This window comes from Buteo buteo, chromosome 12 (genome assembly GCF_964188355.1).
Source record: "Buteo buteo chromosome 12, bButBut1.hap1.1, whole genome shotgun sequence".
Classification (NCBI taxonomy): Eukaryota; Metazoa; Chordata; class Aves; order Accipitriformes; family Accipitridae; genus Buteo; species Buteo buteo.
The window spans coordinates 28,777,712-28,796,773 of NC_134182.1; the positions used below are offsets into that span (position 1 = coordinate 28,777,712).

At 37.1% G+C, this 19,062-nt stretch overlaps 1 protein-coding gene across 3 annotated transcripts in view; it reads left to right on the forward strand.

Moving 5' to 3' along the window:
• AKT3 (AKT serine/threonine kinase 3) overlaps window positions 1-19,062 on the forward strand; it is a 160,118-nt gene that overhangs the window by 119,153 nt on the left and 21,903 nt on the right. For all 3 annotated transcript variants that reach the window (XM_075043181.1, XM_075043179.1, XM_075043182.1), the window contains exon 10: window positions 1,275-1,403. In XM_075043181.1, the coding sequence (XP_074899282.1) occupies window positions 1,275-1,403 (129 nt within the window). The remainder of the gene's footprint in view (window positions 1-1,274; window positions 1,404-19,062) is intronic.

Genomic DNA, 19,062 nt, shown 5'->3' on the forward strand with positions numbered 1-19,062 from the left:
GGAATAGAAGAGAAGGAGGCAACAGTAGGCAAGTTCTGCTCTGGGCGGCAGACAAAACAAAATACTGACTTACCCGTTTGTAGCAGAATCTGTTGTAATAGTATGAAATGCTGTAACATCTGGGAAAAATACGGGATTGTCTGGTCAAGGAATAATAGGTCATGATTTTTGATTTAAATTCTAAATAAAAATGAAAGAGGAATTTGACGTCATTAATCTTCTATTGCTGGTGTCATCTACTTTGCATCTTCTTTGTATGACACTATTAGACTCAACTGGAAAAACCTTTGAATTGTATTTCAGGCTTTATGCAGACTTAGGAAGACAGGGCTATGATTGTTCTTAGTTGGTATTTTCACTACACACCTTGTAATTAGAAAAAAACCCCTTTTTCTGTTGAGAAAAGTTGTTCAGAAGTATGTTTTACTTGGTTTTAGTTCTATCTGTATTTAAAGTATTGCTAATAAAAAGCTTTTGGGAAAGTGATGCTAGCCATGCTTTTGAGGTAGTCCACAGTAAATATTGCAGTAGTTTTTATTCCTGTTCTTTAAATACTTTGTAACAGGCTATATTCAGTTTTCATATCTCAAAGCAAGAATCATGTATTTAAAAAGCAATGCAAAGCATGCAGAGGTATACATACACAATTCAAGAACAGTGTCCTTTGCAAGTATACAAGGAGGAATTTACCTCAGGGTTTTGGTTTTTATCAGCAGCCTCTCTACCCACACTTTTGTCTGTTATTGAAAAGGTGGTAGAAGATGCAGGTATTTTAAGGATTTACAGATATATATTAACTATTTCATGACAGTATAGTACATAAAATGCATCTTGATAAATGAAGGTCATGTTACAGCACAGGAAACCTATGAAGTCTTACCAAATTACAGCCATGATTGTAACCTTGAATTACTTGATTATTTATTGAGAATATTTAGAAAATTATTTTGCTTCCATTGTATGGAGGATGCACCAAAGTTGTAAAACTTCAGAACGAAAGGTCACACTTTGATTGACCTGGGATTGACTATTGTAAACTGTATTAAAGTTTTAAATAATTATTGTATTACAGTAATAATAATAATAATTATTGTATAACAGTAAACACTGTTAAATGCTGTAATAAATAGATGCTGTAGTGTTTTTTTTAAATTACAAACAAATTACATTCTATTGCAAGCAATAACTCTGTATCTTTTTTACAAAATTGATGTAATGCATCAGCCAGTCCTGTTAAGAAATACTAAGGGAACATTTTTTTCCCCAACACACAGTTAGAAAATCTAATGTTGGATAAAGATGGACACATAAAAATTACAGATTTTGGACTTTGCAAAGAAGGGATCACAGACGCAGCAACTATGAAAACATTCTGCGGTACTCCAGAATACCTGGCACCCGAGGTATGATTTGGAATATATTCTTGTAATACAGTATAAAATGTTTATTTTTCATTTAATTTTAGACTGTGATGTTTGTATGCTGAAAACTGTTCACTGTAGTCAAGAACTGACAGTCTGCCTGATTAATACTATGCAGCTGTTATTCAGAATTGTATGTGCTACTGTTCTTAGTGGTGATTGTATGTATATTGATGCTGTGCTTCTTAGTGTTTGGAAAGGCCTCTAACGTGCATTTTCCTTCTCATGTTTGCCTTCTTGTGTTAAAGTTTTCATCTTCCGACGATTTCTTCAAAAATAATCTTCCATCTGCCTGTCACTTGGAACATATGATCCTGCTTAACTGAGCTGTATAACTAGTGTTTATATAGCCTCAGTGGAGGCGAGGGGGAATAGGAAGGTACTGAGTTTGCTGGGTTTTATCCGAACTCCCTGGTTGCAGGGAGAGGGAGTTGGAATTTTAGATATTTCTGCTAAAAACAATTGAGTGTATCAACCTCAGAACTGGTTGAGGTGGGCACCAAAACTTAGCTGTTTCCTAGTATATAAGCAGAAGTGGCATCCCGGAGTATGCCACCCCATCTTTACCATTAGCTAGCACTCGGAGTGCCAAACATCACAATTCTTGAGGATTTATAAAAAGATGGACATGAGGATGTTGTTTTGGCTCCCTTTGCAGCTCTGGTTTGGCCACCTGAGAATCTGTTGTGGAAGCTCAGTTGACCCAAATGATCTGCTCCAGTATTAGTGCTGACAGCTCTGACACTGATGCATAGTGAGAAAAAGCAAGGGAAGCACTCTCAAAATTGTGGTTTTGTCATGTCTGGCTTCAGTCAACAGTACTGATTGCGGTGCTTGGAAATGTCGTTCTGCCTCTCCCCTGGGATTGCCAAATGCAACTCCAGTATTGACATGAAAGACAGCATTATTTTTTTACTTAATGCCAAGGATTCTGTGGATGCTGAATTAGCTCTTATTTCCATTCCTCTCAGCATTCAAGATTTCTACTTGACATAGTACACACCTGATACTGAGACAATTTTCTGGTCAACCTAAAGGGCTTTACAAGGCCCTTCAGTCCTACCATTTGTTTAAAGAAGGACTCTTCAAGGGATTCCCCACCTCTTGCAGCAACTCAGCACCAGCAGAAAGTCTCTATTATGTTAATTGTCTTTGAAGAAGAATGTGCCTTAGTTTGAATGGAGGAGGTGAGGAGGCACTGATTCAGCATAGCTCTTTACTCTTATTTTCAGGACTATTGAATCCTGAGTAGCAGCAACAAGCCCTGGAACCTGTTTCAACACACAAGTTTAGATTGCCTTTCATTTTTTATTCTGAACCTTAAAATAAAGGGATGTCAAGGAAACTGATACACATCACCTTCTGGATACTTCTGGCTGGAAATGAAGGTTTTAGGATGGTCAGGTTTGCGGGTTTGAGAGTCTTTCTAAATCAGTTAAAGCAAATTTGAAGTCATCTTCAATTTGCACTCAGGGAGGAAATTGAAACTGCTGATAGTTGGTTATAAGTTAATATGGTATGTAAAGTTAACGAAACCATTTTTGATCATAGCAAGATCTTTTGATACATTCTTTTTCTCCAACTGTAAAGGAAACATCAGTATTCTTAGGAGCCACTAACTTTCTCTTCATCCATCTGGTTCCATCTTCCTTGATTCTTTCAGCAGTGAAGAGACATCTGAGCAGTCATGCTCTCACAGTTCAGGTTTGAAGTACCTAAATAATTTTGATTGGTTAAGTGTGTGCATTTCAGCTGTTTGTCAAGTCACCAGCTGCTCTAGCTATGAAGACAAACTCGCTGATACCTGGTCTCCTTTGCAGAATCTCATCGCATAGATTCCAAGGAAGACTTGGATGCAGGTTGTTGCTATCCTGGTTGGCAATTTCTGACATCTCCTTTGTGTTTAGTGCAGGAACACTCAGCAGTTACCTACATTTAAGGATCCCAGATTGGCTTAGTATAGTGGCCACTTTTCTTGTGTTCCACACCCAGAATCTGTTCCAGCAACAAGAAAGAACACAAGGGTTGATACTGTCATCACTGGCATAGACTACAGGTGTCATTGCCAGCTCTTACCCCCTCATTGCCTTCTTGTCAGCAGTCTTGGAAAACATTCTCAAAGAGTGCAAATATCCTGTTCAGTTGCTTTCATCTGCTTCTCTTTCTCTCACTTTTGAAAACACGTTAGCTCTCTTCCATTGAACTTGGCAAGGGATCATTCTGGGTTTTAGACACTTAACCACAAGTTACTTGATCCAGTTTGCCTTTCTGTTCTCTAGCAGTCCCACTCCTCTCCTCCACCTTTCATTATGAGTATTTTTGGAGACCTACCCTATACAAATCTGTCTTGAAGGAAATTGACTCTTCGTTAACCCTGGGAACCATGGAACTCATTCCCTTTTACCTCAGAGGTAAAGGGTTTAGGGCAAGCAACCTAGATAGGTTACTGATACGGTGTAAGAAGTCTCAACACCTTTATCCACACATTCTTATTTAAAAAGGTGAAGTTAGCAGTATATGGACACCATTGCAAAAAATAAACTTTCCCTTCGTACTCTCTGCTGCTACAATAGTGTTTACCAGTGCATTGGCTGGATAGTTGCTCACCCGAGACAATTGTATCTATTTTTATACCTGGGACTGCTGCCTGATAAAGGGACCATCAAGAGACTGGGTCCTCCAGTCTATTCATGTGCATGTGTCAGAGAATGAGTGTGCAAAAGTCACTTCTTGTTGCAGTTCAGGCCACAGAAGTCACTACCAGATACCAAAGACTTAACTACCTTTTGACAAATTGCAGATCATGAGAACCTAATGTTACAGCTGGACTTCAGTCCTCTTACCACGGTGAATTCCTGCTTGTTTATCCCAAGACAAACGGAAGCACATACTTATGTTTTACCTGATCGTGGTTAAGTGTAGAGGCAGACACCTTTTTAAGCTTTCTTCAGAAGCAAGATATTCTCCAGTTATGTGGAGAAATGGATTCAGCATCTGTCCTTTTAATAATACCCTTGCATCCTCTTTCATCTAGGTCAGTGGTGATGAGTGCATCCCTTCTGCAGGTCTTTTGGTTCAGTTTCCCATGTACTTGTTGGCTGGTGGAAGAGGAGACTAGGACATTGTACTGTGTAACACGCAGGGGTAGCCTGAGGCTGCTGGCTACCAGCCAGGAAGCAGTTGACCCAGTGCAACTGGCAGGAATCTATACCTAGCCTGAGAACTGACTTAATGTTTTCTTTTGTACTAATTCAGTGTTGTGGATTCAGTTCCAAACAAGAACTTGAGCTTGGTTCTCCAAATGCTTTTAAGGCCATTGTTTGAGGCGTAGAGTCCTGCTCACAATTCCGTCTTTTTGCAAAAAGTAGATTGCAGTTGCTTCCAGCAGGAAAACAGGGAAGTAACTAAGCCAGTGTAGCATGGATTTCCTCCTTGCATGACATTCTCTCAGGTGAAGGTGCCCTTGTGGATCCATACAGAATAATTTCCCAAGATGATTTCAGAATTATTGTTAATCAGAAAATAAGCATACCCGTTGCTGCGTTTTCTCTGCAAACATAGTGTTTCTGACATCAAAGTAGTCCTTCTCACCCTCTGTTGAAAAGGCTCTTTCATCTCACATTGATAGGGCTTGACCTTCCATATAGGACCTGAGGCTGACTGTGTTGCTATCTGGCAGATCCAGAAAAACACCCCTGTCCATGCGAAGATCAAATGGATGGTGGGCCATAGGAAAAAAATGTAACGAGACTGCCAGGTTGGAGCCAATTTTCATCTTTGGAGCTAAAATTACTTTTCTGGACCATCACTGATTTATTGTTCATGGCACCCACCTGGAAGTTTATGCATACCTTCACCAAGCACTGTGCTGTTACAGGATGTGCAGGGCTTCCAGCGAGGTGGTCCACAGGTACATTGCCTTCCCATTGTCCTCTCCCAGTCCTTCCTGGTTATCCAACATCAGTATTCTACAGTTTAAAGAAAACTAAAGTAGCATTGACTGTGCTTGTCTTACATAGTTATGTGCCAAGCATAAAAGATGGTAGGGTATGAATAAGTCCTCTAAGAAGAAAATAGCTGCCACTGTCAAATAGCAGGGCTTATATATGTTTACAGTACAGATGTACATTTTGGTCGCAATTATGGAAGAATGAGTAAGTAACTTTTTAGTTGTGAAATTACATAGTCTTTTGAGAATAATTTGGTTATCTGATAAATAGTGAAATTCTTTTATCATCTGCAGTAGAACTAATGCAAGCTTTTTTTTTTTTAAGTATAGTGGTAATAGTCAATATTTTCTTCTGCTTTAAGAATCTGCAGTATTCCCCATGTGAAAGGTATAACATATTCTATAATTTCTCATCCCTTAATACTTTTTCAGGGAGAAGAGATTGTTTCTTAGGAGTCTGTTTCCACTGTTATCCTTCAAAGTAAGCTGTCACATTAGAGCTCATTGTGGTGTCAGAGAATAAACATAGATCCAATGAGAGAAAGATGAATTGTGATCCCATTTCGGAAACACAGATGTATTCTTGATTTTTTTCAGAAAAAAACCCCACAAAATGTTTCTTCTGCAGTTTTGCAGTGGCAAAGGCAGGACAGGACCATATGTCTTTTCCAGACAGTATCACTTGCTTAATAAAGAAAGAATAAAACTGAGAAAGTACTAGTACTTGTAAATATACCTGTGAGACATTTAAAAGCTGTTTGGATTTTGATAGTTTTCAGTTGATCGTCAAGGATCAAAGACCTGCTAATAAAGATAGAGACCTCTACAGACTTTCTTTAATAGAACATTCAGGAAATGAAGCTACTTGGGCAGAGAAATAAAAGTTCTTGCAGCTCTGATCATTTATAAGCATAATTTCTTACATGAGATTGCAGTTTCTGGCTCTCTGCATTTCAGTTCAAGTTTTTAGGACTAGAGTGCACAGTCTTAGTTATAGTAGGGCAGTCACAGAAGATATAAGTTTAAGTACAAGAAGTTTGTTTTGAAGCTTTTAATCTTTTTAATAACAGAAGAGAAGATGTTTTGGCTATGAACAAGTCTGTAAGGGTCTTCATGGATGATCCATTCAAATGACTCTTCAAGGTGTAAGATGATCAGTGATATTTAGGTGTATTCTAATAACAGGGAAAATGGTAGGACCTCATTAATTTTTAATAGCATGAAAATACAGACTAGATGGATGAATGCATTCCCATAAGAACAGTAGTCTTTTATTTAAAAAAAAAAAAAAGTAGCAAGACGATTTCAATATACTTTATGCAGTTACTATCACTTAAAGGTATGTGACAATAAATAAGACCAGAGTAGATTCATAGCCTTTGTCCATAGGCATGAGAATATCTGCATGTCTTATAACTCATTTTAAAATGAGGCCAGTGGAAATGAAGGAAATACTAAGATCAGTTACAGAAAACTTGTTTGGCTGGTATTTTTTTTGGTGATCTTTCTTTTAGAAATGGGAGAGAGATCATGTGTGATCAATTATTTCCCTGAGTTTTATCTTGGAGAAATGAAAGGTAAAACCCTTTTATCAAGAAGGAACTGCTGTCCTTCCTCACTTTTCACTCACTTTCTTACTTACAGCTTTTCTTTTTGGGAAAGATATGGCTTTGATGTAGGGGTGACCCAAAAATGTAGTGACCCAAAGTTCAGTGGGTGGATTTCAGCAAGGGGAAGCATGGTACCCTGTACTGCAGACATGGTTGTAACAAGAAAAACACTTTTCCCATGCTTCCAGGAATTGAAGTTGAATTTTCTAAGAATGTTGTGGTATATGCAGATTACAAAATATTGTGGTAGAGGCAGAAAAAGCATTTTGTCATTGGTGCAGCTATACATTTATTTCATTCTTTTAATGCTTGCCTGTATTGGAGCAGGATATTTGCCAAAGGCAGTCTGGTAAATTTTTGGACTGAGAATATGATGATCTGCCACATCGTTCTTCTGATATGAGTTGAAACGAAGTGATATATAGGCAGAGAGGGAACCACTGAAATGCACTGAGACAGGCTAGCATGGAAATTGATGATTTCAGTTTTTGCAGGCATCATAGCAAAGCAGTGTTTTAAACACAGATTTTAATGCAGGTAGAAGTTGCAACGTGAATGTTACAGAAGAGCTCCTTCAGGTGTGGGGAAAAGCATGAAGGTGCTTGTTTGCAAAGAAGTTGATTAAAGTAGCTAACATCATGGATAAACTGAGGCAGGCCAATTGAGAGAGATTAGTTGAGGTGAGGATATAAAAAGACCAGCATGTTATACTATAGAGAAAATGAAGTTGTGTGGGTAATGCAGCCAAGGCCTTTTTCTTTTCTTTTCTCTTTTCTTTTTTTTTTTTTTTCAAATGGGGGAAAGGAAAGCATTTCAGTAAAATAAGGAGGATAGCAAGGGAGGTTAACAGGAGGTAAAAGGAATTAATGAAATGAATCCAGTGATCTTGCAGGTAGATTGATAGGCCAGAAGACACAGCTTAAAGAGAGAAGGTTTTTCTTATGGGGAAAAATGTGGTTGTGGGCTGGAAGAGAGTTTGGACTAAAGGCAATCATATTATTTTGTTAATTTTCTTTTAATAGAAACTAATAGAATGTTTTGCAGAGAGGTACAAAAGGCAGGAGAAATTGATGAGCAACTTAAAATGAAGAGGAGCTCACTGGAGAATTCTTTGGTTAGGAATATAGAGGAACTGAAGGACAGAATAATTTTTGCTGTGGCTTATGCAGTTTCCTTTTTATCTCCTTTTACTTTAAATTTTATTTGAATTTAAAGATAATTGAGCCATTGAAGTAATGTGCTGAAATTCTATGCAACTTTTATATAAAAAATAGGCACCTGCCATTATTTTCCACCTCTAGAACTACTGGGTAGAAAAGGTAAATAGGGGAAAAGGGAATTTGTGGAAAATGGCACAAATTAAGGGAAAGCAGCTGTTAGGATGTTGCTAGATGGCATCTGCATTCAGAAGGCTTTAAGAACAGTATGAACTTCTAAGAGTTGGAAAATACTGCAAAGAGAGACTGGAAAAGAAGCTTTATGTTAGGCTCGGTCTTCCATCATGCTCTGGGGAGCAAGTTCTCACTCATACTTGGTTACCTCTGGTAGGCATTAATAAAGATTGATTGTTGGTGATTTTTTGGATTTATTTAGGGGAAGGGGTAGTTCCTGTTGTTATTGGGCTTCTTTTTATTTTCTTCACTTCTGTTAGTTGGTTTTTTTAGAGAAGGGATAATGAGACACTCTACCAAATTGTCTGTGTTGATACAAATGTATTGGTATTCTGGTTCACAGTGGTTTACTAAAGACTTGAGAGGCCTGTAGTGGTACTCTAACAAGACAGAAAGAATTTTGTATATTAAATTCTCTTAAGAGTGAGGTTAATGTGTTTTTGAAGGGTGGGAGGTGAGTTTGTTTCTCTACCTTCAGACCTGTTTTGTTCTTTTCACGTTAAAAGTTTATTAAGAAGTATATTTACAAGCAGAAATGCTGTGCTGAAGCATGATAGAGTTCTGGAAACAGATAACTCCACCATTCAGCTTTTGTACCTTGGTGGCAATTTCCAGTTACTTTGCACCTAGAAGCAGTATCTGCTGTGTTGTTAAGGAATTGCATTGCATTTCTATGCATTTCTACCCTTGGCTTAGTGTCTTTGCTTCTCCAGCATTTCCATGAGACTTCATACACCCTTTGTAATTATGAAACTCCTTTATTCCTTGTCCTGTGGTAGCTTTGAGAGAAGACACAGACTGTGACTGTCCAGAAGTAGGCTGCTTGTAGCATCTTATTCTGTGCCTCAGGCAACATTGTGCAGACAGACTCAGTCAAGATGGATGTGTGAACTCGTGTGGATGTATTTCTGGGTTTTGTTCCTCTCTTTGAATATAATCTTTTTAGTGCTGAGCTAATTATGTAGTCTCAGTTTTACTGTTGAGTTAGAGTACCTGATCAACTTTCCAACTGTAAAACAGTTTGAAAATCAAATGTAGCTTACATGCAAGACCCAACAAAATTAGAAGTGTTAAGTACGTTTTGGCAGTTCACTTTTATTATGCCCAGTCCTCAAATGTACCAGCAGACAATCATCTGAATGTTAGTTATTTTTCACATGCTTATGTGATCACACAAAAAGTACATGCTAAAAAGAAGCAGATGGTGACAGATGGGGAAGGTTGAATAAGGTGGTTTTGGAAACCTAGAAAAATGCACTTCTGTAATAGTGTAAAAATAAAAATTCTTTGATTGCCAAGTTAGAATGAACAAAATAGAGTGCCCGCAATTCCCCCCCCCCCCAAAAAAAAAAAACCCCTCCAGCCCCAAACCCCATCCCCCAAAAAATTACTGATAAAAAGAAATGGAACCTATGAGTGTTCAATGTATATTTAGGAAAGTATGTTGTATAGTGTTGCTTTGTCCAAGCATAGAACATTAGTTTTTATCAGGCAGAGACTTGGAAAGGTGGTAGTTGTATTCTTTCTTCCTTTTAAAATGGTGCATTCAAATCAATTGTGTTCCGTGCTCAAAGAATGCTGTGAAAAGGGTCATTCCTTAATGTCACATATTGATAGTGTTGCAGGTTGTGATAATGTTTTTCTTCTGAAGTCACAAGAAAGATTTTAACCCTCTTGTTACAATGGTAAATAAATTATGTGTGTAATGGGGATACCCATATGACTAGAGCTAATCTGTGACAGGCAGCGTTGCCTCTTTGTCATATAGGCAAATGTAAAGCTAAGTAAGTAGAGAAGGTATAATCAACAAAAAAATACCATATTTTGTGTGTGGATCACCACATCCAAGGACCTAGCCTCCTATGCGGATTGAAGATTTGCTTATTCATTTGCATTTCATGGAGTCTTAACATTCATGTCTATTGAGTTATATAAGCAAAAAAAGATTCCTTTTAAAAAAATATTTAAAAAATGATGAGATGTATTTTATTCCATAAAACAAAAAGTATCTGATCTGATGAATATTTAACTAAGTCTTCACCAACACTGATGCCATGATTATTTTTTCTTTTTATATTTGAGTAGCTGTTTGTCTTAACCTATAGTATGAGACATTACTGTTTCCTGATGAGGGAGAATGGTTTGCTTTTGGTTGCTGGCTTTTGCTTAAAACCAAAAGGCCCCAACTTCTGATAACTTGTACTCATTTTCCTGAGAGTATAGTTGGTTTGCTCAGTACCCAAACACTGTAGTTATGTTGTTGTGCTTTGCTTAACTAATTTTCTTTTGGCTTCAAAAGGGTAGTTCAAGTTTATTTACTCTCTGTTTACCTAGATGCTTCATGCATAATCTGATTCTTAGCAGAGGCACAATAGAATTTATTTTACCTGTGGAAATGTGGTTTAGTGTTGGCATGTGCTCTTCAACAGCTGTCTGTTGTATATTTGGCTACATTTTATTTCTGGGTGAGGACCAGTGTGGGGTGTGAGGAGGAATAGCATCTATGCCTGAAAATATTTTTCCTTCTGATTTATGGGAGATTCACAATATGGAATTTTCTCTTTACACTAGAATCCCAAGTACCAAATTATTTTTTCACATTGAAAGGAAATCGAAATGCAAGAAGTTGTGTTATCTTGAAATGCTAGCACCTCATAAAAATTCAAATGTGGTCTTTTTTCTGTTTTGTTATCACTTATTATATTTTAGTGTACCACATTGTGTCATCTTATGCTCCAAAGTTATCCAAAATGCTAGTGATTTGAATTTGGGCATTTTTGTCAGCTTGGCATTGCCAGCAGGGCCCTGAGATGAACATGATGGAATGTGGACAAGGCAGGGTATCCAGAGCAGAACATCATTTATTGACAATAACCAGTATCAAGATCAAAAGATGGGGAACATTTAGATGGGGGTATGAAAGCATTGATCAGTTGAACATACAGCAGAGTTGCTGCAACAACAGATAAATTACCACAAGACTTAGACTTTCTTCTGAAGCCAGATAACCAAGGATGTAACAAGAATTTGAATTTTCATGCAATCTGGTTAATCTCACCAGACACAAAAACTAGTTGTCCACATACAGTATCAGACTTCTCAAGGGGAAAGATGTAACAAATATGCAAAAATAGTAAAGCAAACAAAAGACTAGAGAACAGATTAGCTTCACACTGCCCATAAATAAAGTGTTATATTTAAACCAGAACTTTAAAGCAGAGAGCAATTTTCTAATAAAAACCACATTTTTTTGTAAAACAAATAAGTATGACAATTCTTACAAAGACTTTCTCAATAACATGCTTGAAGCTTTTTTCCATTAATTTTCATTTAATCAATGCAAATATTATTTCCATCTCAGCAAAAACCTTTAGTTTTTCCAAGAGTAATGAAGCATAAAAAAAAGCTGAACAAATATTGTTTAATATCAGTAAAAATTCAAAATAATTTCAGGAAGAATGAGCAACCAGAAAGAAATATCACAATATTATCATTATTTATTACTTCTTGCACATCTTGTATCTTTTGGCAGTGTATCTAATGGAGACTACTGCTAGTGCAGTGATAATTAATACAGATAGGAACAAGTCTGCAGGTTTTCTTCCAATAGTAGAGTTGGTAGAATTATGAGAGATAAGTGCCATCTTTTTGTAGACTGAAATCATCTTTTGCTTTTACTTGCTGCCTTCTGTGAAAGGTATCTCTTAATTCTAGAACGGTTATTTTAGCTTTCTATTTTTTTTTTCCTCCATTGAATAGGTTTTACTTTTGAGGGTCTTTTTAGTGTGATGTAGTTGTTTTCTTGTTTTTTTTTTTTGTTTTGTTTTGTTTTGGATTTTTGGTTTTGTGTGTGGCTTTTCTGTTTTGTTTTGGGTTTTTTGTTTTTGGGGTTGGTTTTTTTTTTTTTGATTGTTAGGGTTGCCATTGACTTCTTACAGTCCTTTGTTAGAATACTTTTTTCATGTGCAATAGTTTAACTTTTTTTTTGTTTAGATTTTAAATTCTACTGAAGTCAGAGTCCCTTGTAGGAAATTAAATGCATTAATTAGTATTGCATGCTCTTTACTCTAGGAGGCTTCTCTTAATTCACATTTATACCAGAAAGTATAATTTCTGATGCAGCACAGTGTGTGCCAAGAAACGAAAAAAATTTTAGTTTGCTTGTTTTTTTAAGGTTACATAGCAAAAAGCTAGGTAAGATGGGGGAAATCTCCAGCACAAAAATGTATGAGGAAGATTGTCTGCATTAGGACCAAAAGTAGAACAGCAGTGCAGATAAAAAATGGAGAAAAACTACCTGCAAAAATTAGAGCAGTAGAAAATTAGAACAGTAATAGAAAACTTTCTTCCTTGACTTTATTCTCAGGTATCCATTTCCCAGGGTATCTATAACCTTGACATTTTGTCTTTTCAGCTCTGTATAATAAAAGCAATAAGTATTCATTCAAGTGTTTTTTCACTATTGATGCAGCAATACTTTCACTGTTCACACCAAGATACAGTTATAGTAACTAGATTTGTATAATACTTGCAATCATACCTTTCTGCAGGAAGGATTTTCATACATTTGGATAAAAGTCTGTTTCTATAAAGAAATGTGTATTACCTTCGTTCATTAGTGTTAGCTTATAAACTTTCTCATTGTTGTAGTTGTTACCACAACTGATAGAAAGTTTTAGCAAATATACTTTTTTAAGTTTTGTTGAATAATAGGCGGAGGAATATTTGTTAGCAGACCAACAACTGTAGCAATAAAAATGTGTGAAGGGTTACTAGGAATGCTTAAGGAACATACACTCCACCTGAACTGTAAGGTTAATTGAAAACAGTTTTTTCCCCTTAAATTAACAGTACATTGGTGTATCTAAGTTCTCAGTTTTCTTTCACAACATAGGTGTGCAGACAGTTTGTTTAGATGTTTAAATATTTTCCCATCTGTTCTGTCAAAATTATTGATTGAGCAACAAGCTATTTGCAATGTCCTATCAGAAGGTCTCTTATCTAATGTATTAAGAAAAGCCATAACTAGGCAAAAAATGTAATTGCTTTTCCAATAAGTTGCCTTGATTATCTAGCACAAAGTATGAAACCAGTATTTTGGTATTGTTCTTTTAAAGATAAAACCCAATGCTGACAACCCTGTGTGTAGAAGATTGACAATGTATTGTGTGAAGCCTTTCATCCTCAAGTTTATTGCTAAGTTTGTCTGTGTTTGCAGAGTCCAGATGTTACAGCAACTAACTACCATTTAGAGGTTTGTGGGAAGTACATTTCTTGGTTGTGAATTTCTGCTGTGTAACCAAAAATCTTCCAGAGGCTGTTCATCAGGGATGTTTTGTTTCAAGAAAATGCAGTAAAAATGGAATTAAGGGATTTTCTACATTCAGCTCAGCTTGTGTCCAAGGCAGTCATACCTTGTCCAGTATTCTGTGATTGGTGAAGTATCAGAGAATCCTAGTTTCACTGAAGGCAAGGGGAAATACATGATTGACTTAAGGTGGTCACAGACTTCACCTGTCAGATGCTGGCTAACCTCCTGAAAAAAAATATTTTCACAGACTCTTGTAAAAGCATTGCATGTGTTTGTATAGACTTCTCTTTGGCTGACTCATTTAATTGCTTGCTTCCTAAGTCTCTGCCCCAAGCCCTTGTAGATAAGAGTTTGCAGATGTGTCTCAAGCTGCTGCATCCCAAAAAACTTTCAGCTCTAGCTACTGAAGAAATAAAGAGATAATAAAAAATATCTTTTCACTGGTTTTCACCATAAAAATTAAATGGATATCAAATTATGTGGACTGTATGATAGGCTTTTAAAGGAGTGACATGCCTAAAGCAAAAGACGCCTGGAGATGCATTCATTGACTGATAAACCTGAGGATTAAAATCTACAACCATTGATGAAGTAGAGGAGCAAGTCTTTTTAATGGATTTTGTTTTCTGGAGAAAAGAAAACTCCCAGTGGTACTAACGTTTTTTATTAATATTTTTGAGTCCAAGACACTAGACTTTTCAGCAGTGGGGAATATTATTAGAAGATTGCTTTTTTTTGTCAATAAATGCAAATACAAGAATATTTTTCTTTTCTGATCTGTAGTTACTTGTCAGCAAAATGAATTGTTATGTGTGAGGGGCAAACACAATTGAATGACTGCGATCTTAGCAGCCCTGCAGTGTTTTTGTGTTGTCTTAGTCATCCTAAAGGCAAAGTGCAGGCTGTGAACTGGATTTTTTATTTTGTATGTAGGGCTTGATGGTCTGTGCTCTGGGATGAAGCACTATCCCATCATATACTTGGTCATTGCCGATAATACTTTCCAGAAACCCCAAAGTGTGCAGAGATAGCAGAGTCACTAGAGAACACATTGTTTCACCTTTTTACAGTTGGCTATCCCTGCTATCTCAGTAAATTTAAAAAAGAGTTGAGTTGCCTTTTGACCACAATACAAATGAAAGTTTTAAGGTAAATAAATAGCTTTCCCTTAGCTGAAACTATTATATTGTCCAGTGCCTCTAAAACATCCATAAAAGCACTACTACTAAAGTACTAAAGTGCCTGCATATGCCTGGCTAATGTTTCTTGCTTGTTAGAAAGTGTGTATGTTACTTAACCTCTTGCATATTTATCTAAGACTGGAAAAATACAAACTTCATTAGCACCTCTACAGCTTTTTTAAAAGCATCCATATAAGCTCAGGCTGTGTCCTTGTACTGTAGGTGTTAGCGTAAGTTTTAGAGGAGCATCAATGCCTGTAAAAACTGCAGTGGTTTCTGTGCAGCAATGAGTTTATGCTCACTTTGGAACCCTGTTGTACTGCTAGGTTTCTTTAGAGAAATACAGGTTGGGAAGAGAATCAGGCCCTTAATCTTCCCATTAAGTGAGCACAGCTGTTGCAGCTGTCTGCATGCAGGAGGAACTGGCAGGGTCAGCGTGGCTTCTGTGGTGTAACTTCAGGGCAGAGTTTGACAAACATTTCTTTCTGCAGCAATGCGGTGTCCAATGCTGCCTGCCCTGGTGTTCTCACTTGTGCTACTGCAACTGTTCATGTGGCAATTGAGTGGCTTAGGTCAGAAAACTTGACTCAGGTGAGAAATAACCCAGGGTGAAGCTTTTTTTTCCTTTTTTTCTTAGTACTGGTCTACTCTCTGAGTAGTGTGTTGTATAGTTTTGGCAAGGTAAGGGAAGCTGTGGTGAGTAACATAAACAAGAGTGTGAGTTAGGCTGGCACTGCCTGTGAAAGAACCAGTTGTTGAACTGGAGCCCTAAAAACAAATGGAGTAAAATTCCCTCAAGTAATAAAAATGATGGTCATTTTTTGAGTTTTATTTCTCATAATCTGTGGTTTCATCCAGACTGAACTGCAGTCAGCCCACCTCCTGATTTACTCAACACTGGGAATTCACTTGGGTACGGTGATGATGTGAGGTGTAAAATAGGGATGAGTGACTATAAATGTTATCCACGCACTGAAGTCACATCATGCTAGAGCTCTCATCTCCTAAAACCTCACCTAGATCTTGACGAGGTGGCTTGGGACTTTGGCACCCCATGTGTGCGAAGCAGATGAAGGAAGGGAAGTCATATATCTGAATGATCTCACTATTTAAACAAATTTTGTGGAAGAAAGCATGTGACTTCATCTTTGCTTCATGAAAATGCACCTGACTGGAGTCGGTACTCAGTGTAGCTGCTCTTTCTGTAGCTTATGAGTTCCATGTCATCCTTTTGTGTGATACCCCTAGAAAACACTAATGTATTACTTTGCAACAGATACCATAGTGGTTGAGCTTGTGCCCTTTATGATGGTTTTGGTGGGCCTGCTGCCTTTCCTGCTGTGACCTTGAAGGGACTGGGTTGTTAGGACAGTGTATTTGCTTAAAGACAAATTTGTGGGCCCTTACAGGGGGGGACAAGAATTGGCTGGAGATGATGGAGGCAGCTTTTAGGGGCAGCGTACAAAGCCCAAGAGATCAAGCTTTCCACTGTGTCTGTACGTGGCCAGGTGCTTAGGCTGATACCCCGCATATACAAGGATACCCCACAAATACTGGAGGGAGAGCAGTATCAGTCCTCACAGCCAAAGGAGGCATTTCTAAAAGCAGGTACCCACCTCATGGTAGGCAAAAGATTGAGTTATTCATAGGTACAAAGCCTGCAGCTGTGTGTCATGTTCATTTTAGCACTGAGTTGAGGTTTTCTTGACCTATGTTCAGTGTAATTAAAAACAAATCCCTCAAATCCAAGAATTGTTTGGAAAGGATTCTGTAATGCTAGGGCAGTGTGTATAGACGTGTTCTCCTGCCTGTCCTCATTGTATGGATTTGGTCACAGGAGCTGCTGGACTCCAGCATTTCCATTGATTTGTTACAGTCTACAAATCCTGGAGTTTCTTAACACCATGAGGAGCAGAAATGACTTAAAGAAAATAATTGTGTGTATTTACTGTGAATGGATTATGCGCAATTTTATTATATTAAAATAAGTTGAGATGCATTTTGCTTTATTTACGCTATTTTCAGGCTGTTTTCCTTTTGCCTAAATGAAACCCTTTTGATGCTCTTGCTTGTCTGCCTGGCTGTAAACCAGGTATTTAAACAAAAATAAAGAGTTGCCAGCTTTGCCAGCTGGGGATGAGAACCCGGCTGGTGATATGCGGGTTCGGGAGGCAGTTAATCCAGCTTTTATGCTTTTTTATGATTTTATGTAAAAAGAGGTTAAAAATCACATTTGGCTCTTTCTTTGTACCACTGTTTTGTTGCTGTTGTGGGAATGCAGCAAAAGGTTGCTCATACTTTTTATTATTATTAGGTAAAGTCCTGCATAAATTAGGTAAAGCCCCAGATACAGTTTGCTTTAGCTATTGGCCATGTGATTTGCCTTGTTCAGAGAATGATATGTTTTATCTTCCTGTTGCCTTTTATAAATCACACATGCAAACCACACCTCAACTTACTTGTAAAAAGGATCTACCACTGCCTCTCAATTTTATATATTTTACTAGCTTCAAAAGAAAAAGAGCAGCTAACTATACAGATAGGAGAAATAGTAACAGTGCTAATAGATATAGTAGAAAAATATTTAATGCTTTTATTCTGTGGCAGAAGAAACGGTGACTTAAAGACAAGCGTCACAGGTTTCATATACAGTTTTTCAGCAAATAGCTTGCAATATGCTCAAACTCATAAAACATTTAATTAATTTCAAAATGTAGGAGTTAGTTTTGTCATATGTACTTACTAAGATAATTTGTTGTATTTTACACTTCCCAAAATTTCACCCTCTATTTGGAAATATCAATGATGTAATGAGTCTCTGTGTTTTGGCACAGTTGTAAATAGTGTGTGTTAATGTGTTAACATTTATGATTTTTTAATCTTATATACACAAGAGGGATTTGTAATACACTTCTTTGCATCATTTTTCTACTACTAATCCTTGAGGACAGTGAAAACTAGGAATATGAGTGCATTAATTACTGTGAGATTGTCAAAATTGCCATACTGGATCAGATTGCATTTTGTTTCTGCTAATAGCATCTACCAGATACTTCAGAGCAGGCTTGGATTTACTGAGGGAGAAAAAGGAGAGGCAGATTAACGAGCTCGACACCTCATTAGGGCTGGCTAAGGTAGTGCATGTGTCCTATGATGTGGTCACGGCCCCTTAGTCTCCCCAGACAGGTGAGGACTGTGTCTGCCCTTGCTTCAGAGGAAATTATTGGAAGTCATCTTACACTTTTTAGACAATCACAAGATAACGTACTCATGGAAGAAGGTTATTTCTGATCTGTTAGAGGTTGCCTTATTCATTAAAGCCTGAAGTCTTTACTACACATCACCAGATTTTCACTACTATATATCTAAATGACTGTTCCAGTGTGTCTACTTACAGTTTGAATCTAGGTGAGCTCTTTGTGGTGGTGATTGCATGTGTCTGTGTGTTGTAAAAAGTGTTTTGTTTTCTGTGAATTAGTTTGTTGGCTTTTTTTTTAATCAGTCATATGTGTTGCCTTTCACAATCTGCCTTTTAATGATACAGAAACAGTTCTTTATAAAGAATTATTTAAATCTTTATAAACATAATCCAACTCTATTAGTTGTATTTCTCTGATCTTTCTGTTTAATATTTAAGTTTAATTTCTTGGTTTAAGGTTTTTGCCTCTTTAATAGATCTTTGTGCAGCAAATACTGGCAATTTGGCACATACAGTTGTAGTGTCTTCTGTATTACCAGTTTTTAACTTCTAACTGTTGCATCTTTTTTGAATGAAAGGGTATGATCTTCTAGAAATTCACAGAAACTGGAATTATGTATGTATATATTCAGTAGCCTTCAGTTTCCTTATTGCTTATGGTTTCATTATGGGTGTCTGCTGCTGTTATGTTGTCTCCATTTCTACAGTTTAATATGAAGGTGTATTAAGGTCAAGACACACTGCTTAGATTCCTTATTCCAATGCTCTGGGGCTGCTGGGAGAAGAGCAGTGGAGTAGGTTGTTTTTAGGTACATAACACTGGAGGCATTATGTTAAGAAATTATATAAACCTTACCATATTTCTGTGATCGTATCATATAAAAATAGTATCATAGTAAACATAGTAATATTTCTTTGCATTAGCGCAGTTCAACTGTTTGGACTATTTAATGGAACGTAATGAAACTGTCAGGAGAAATGCATTGAGGACTTTTAATAT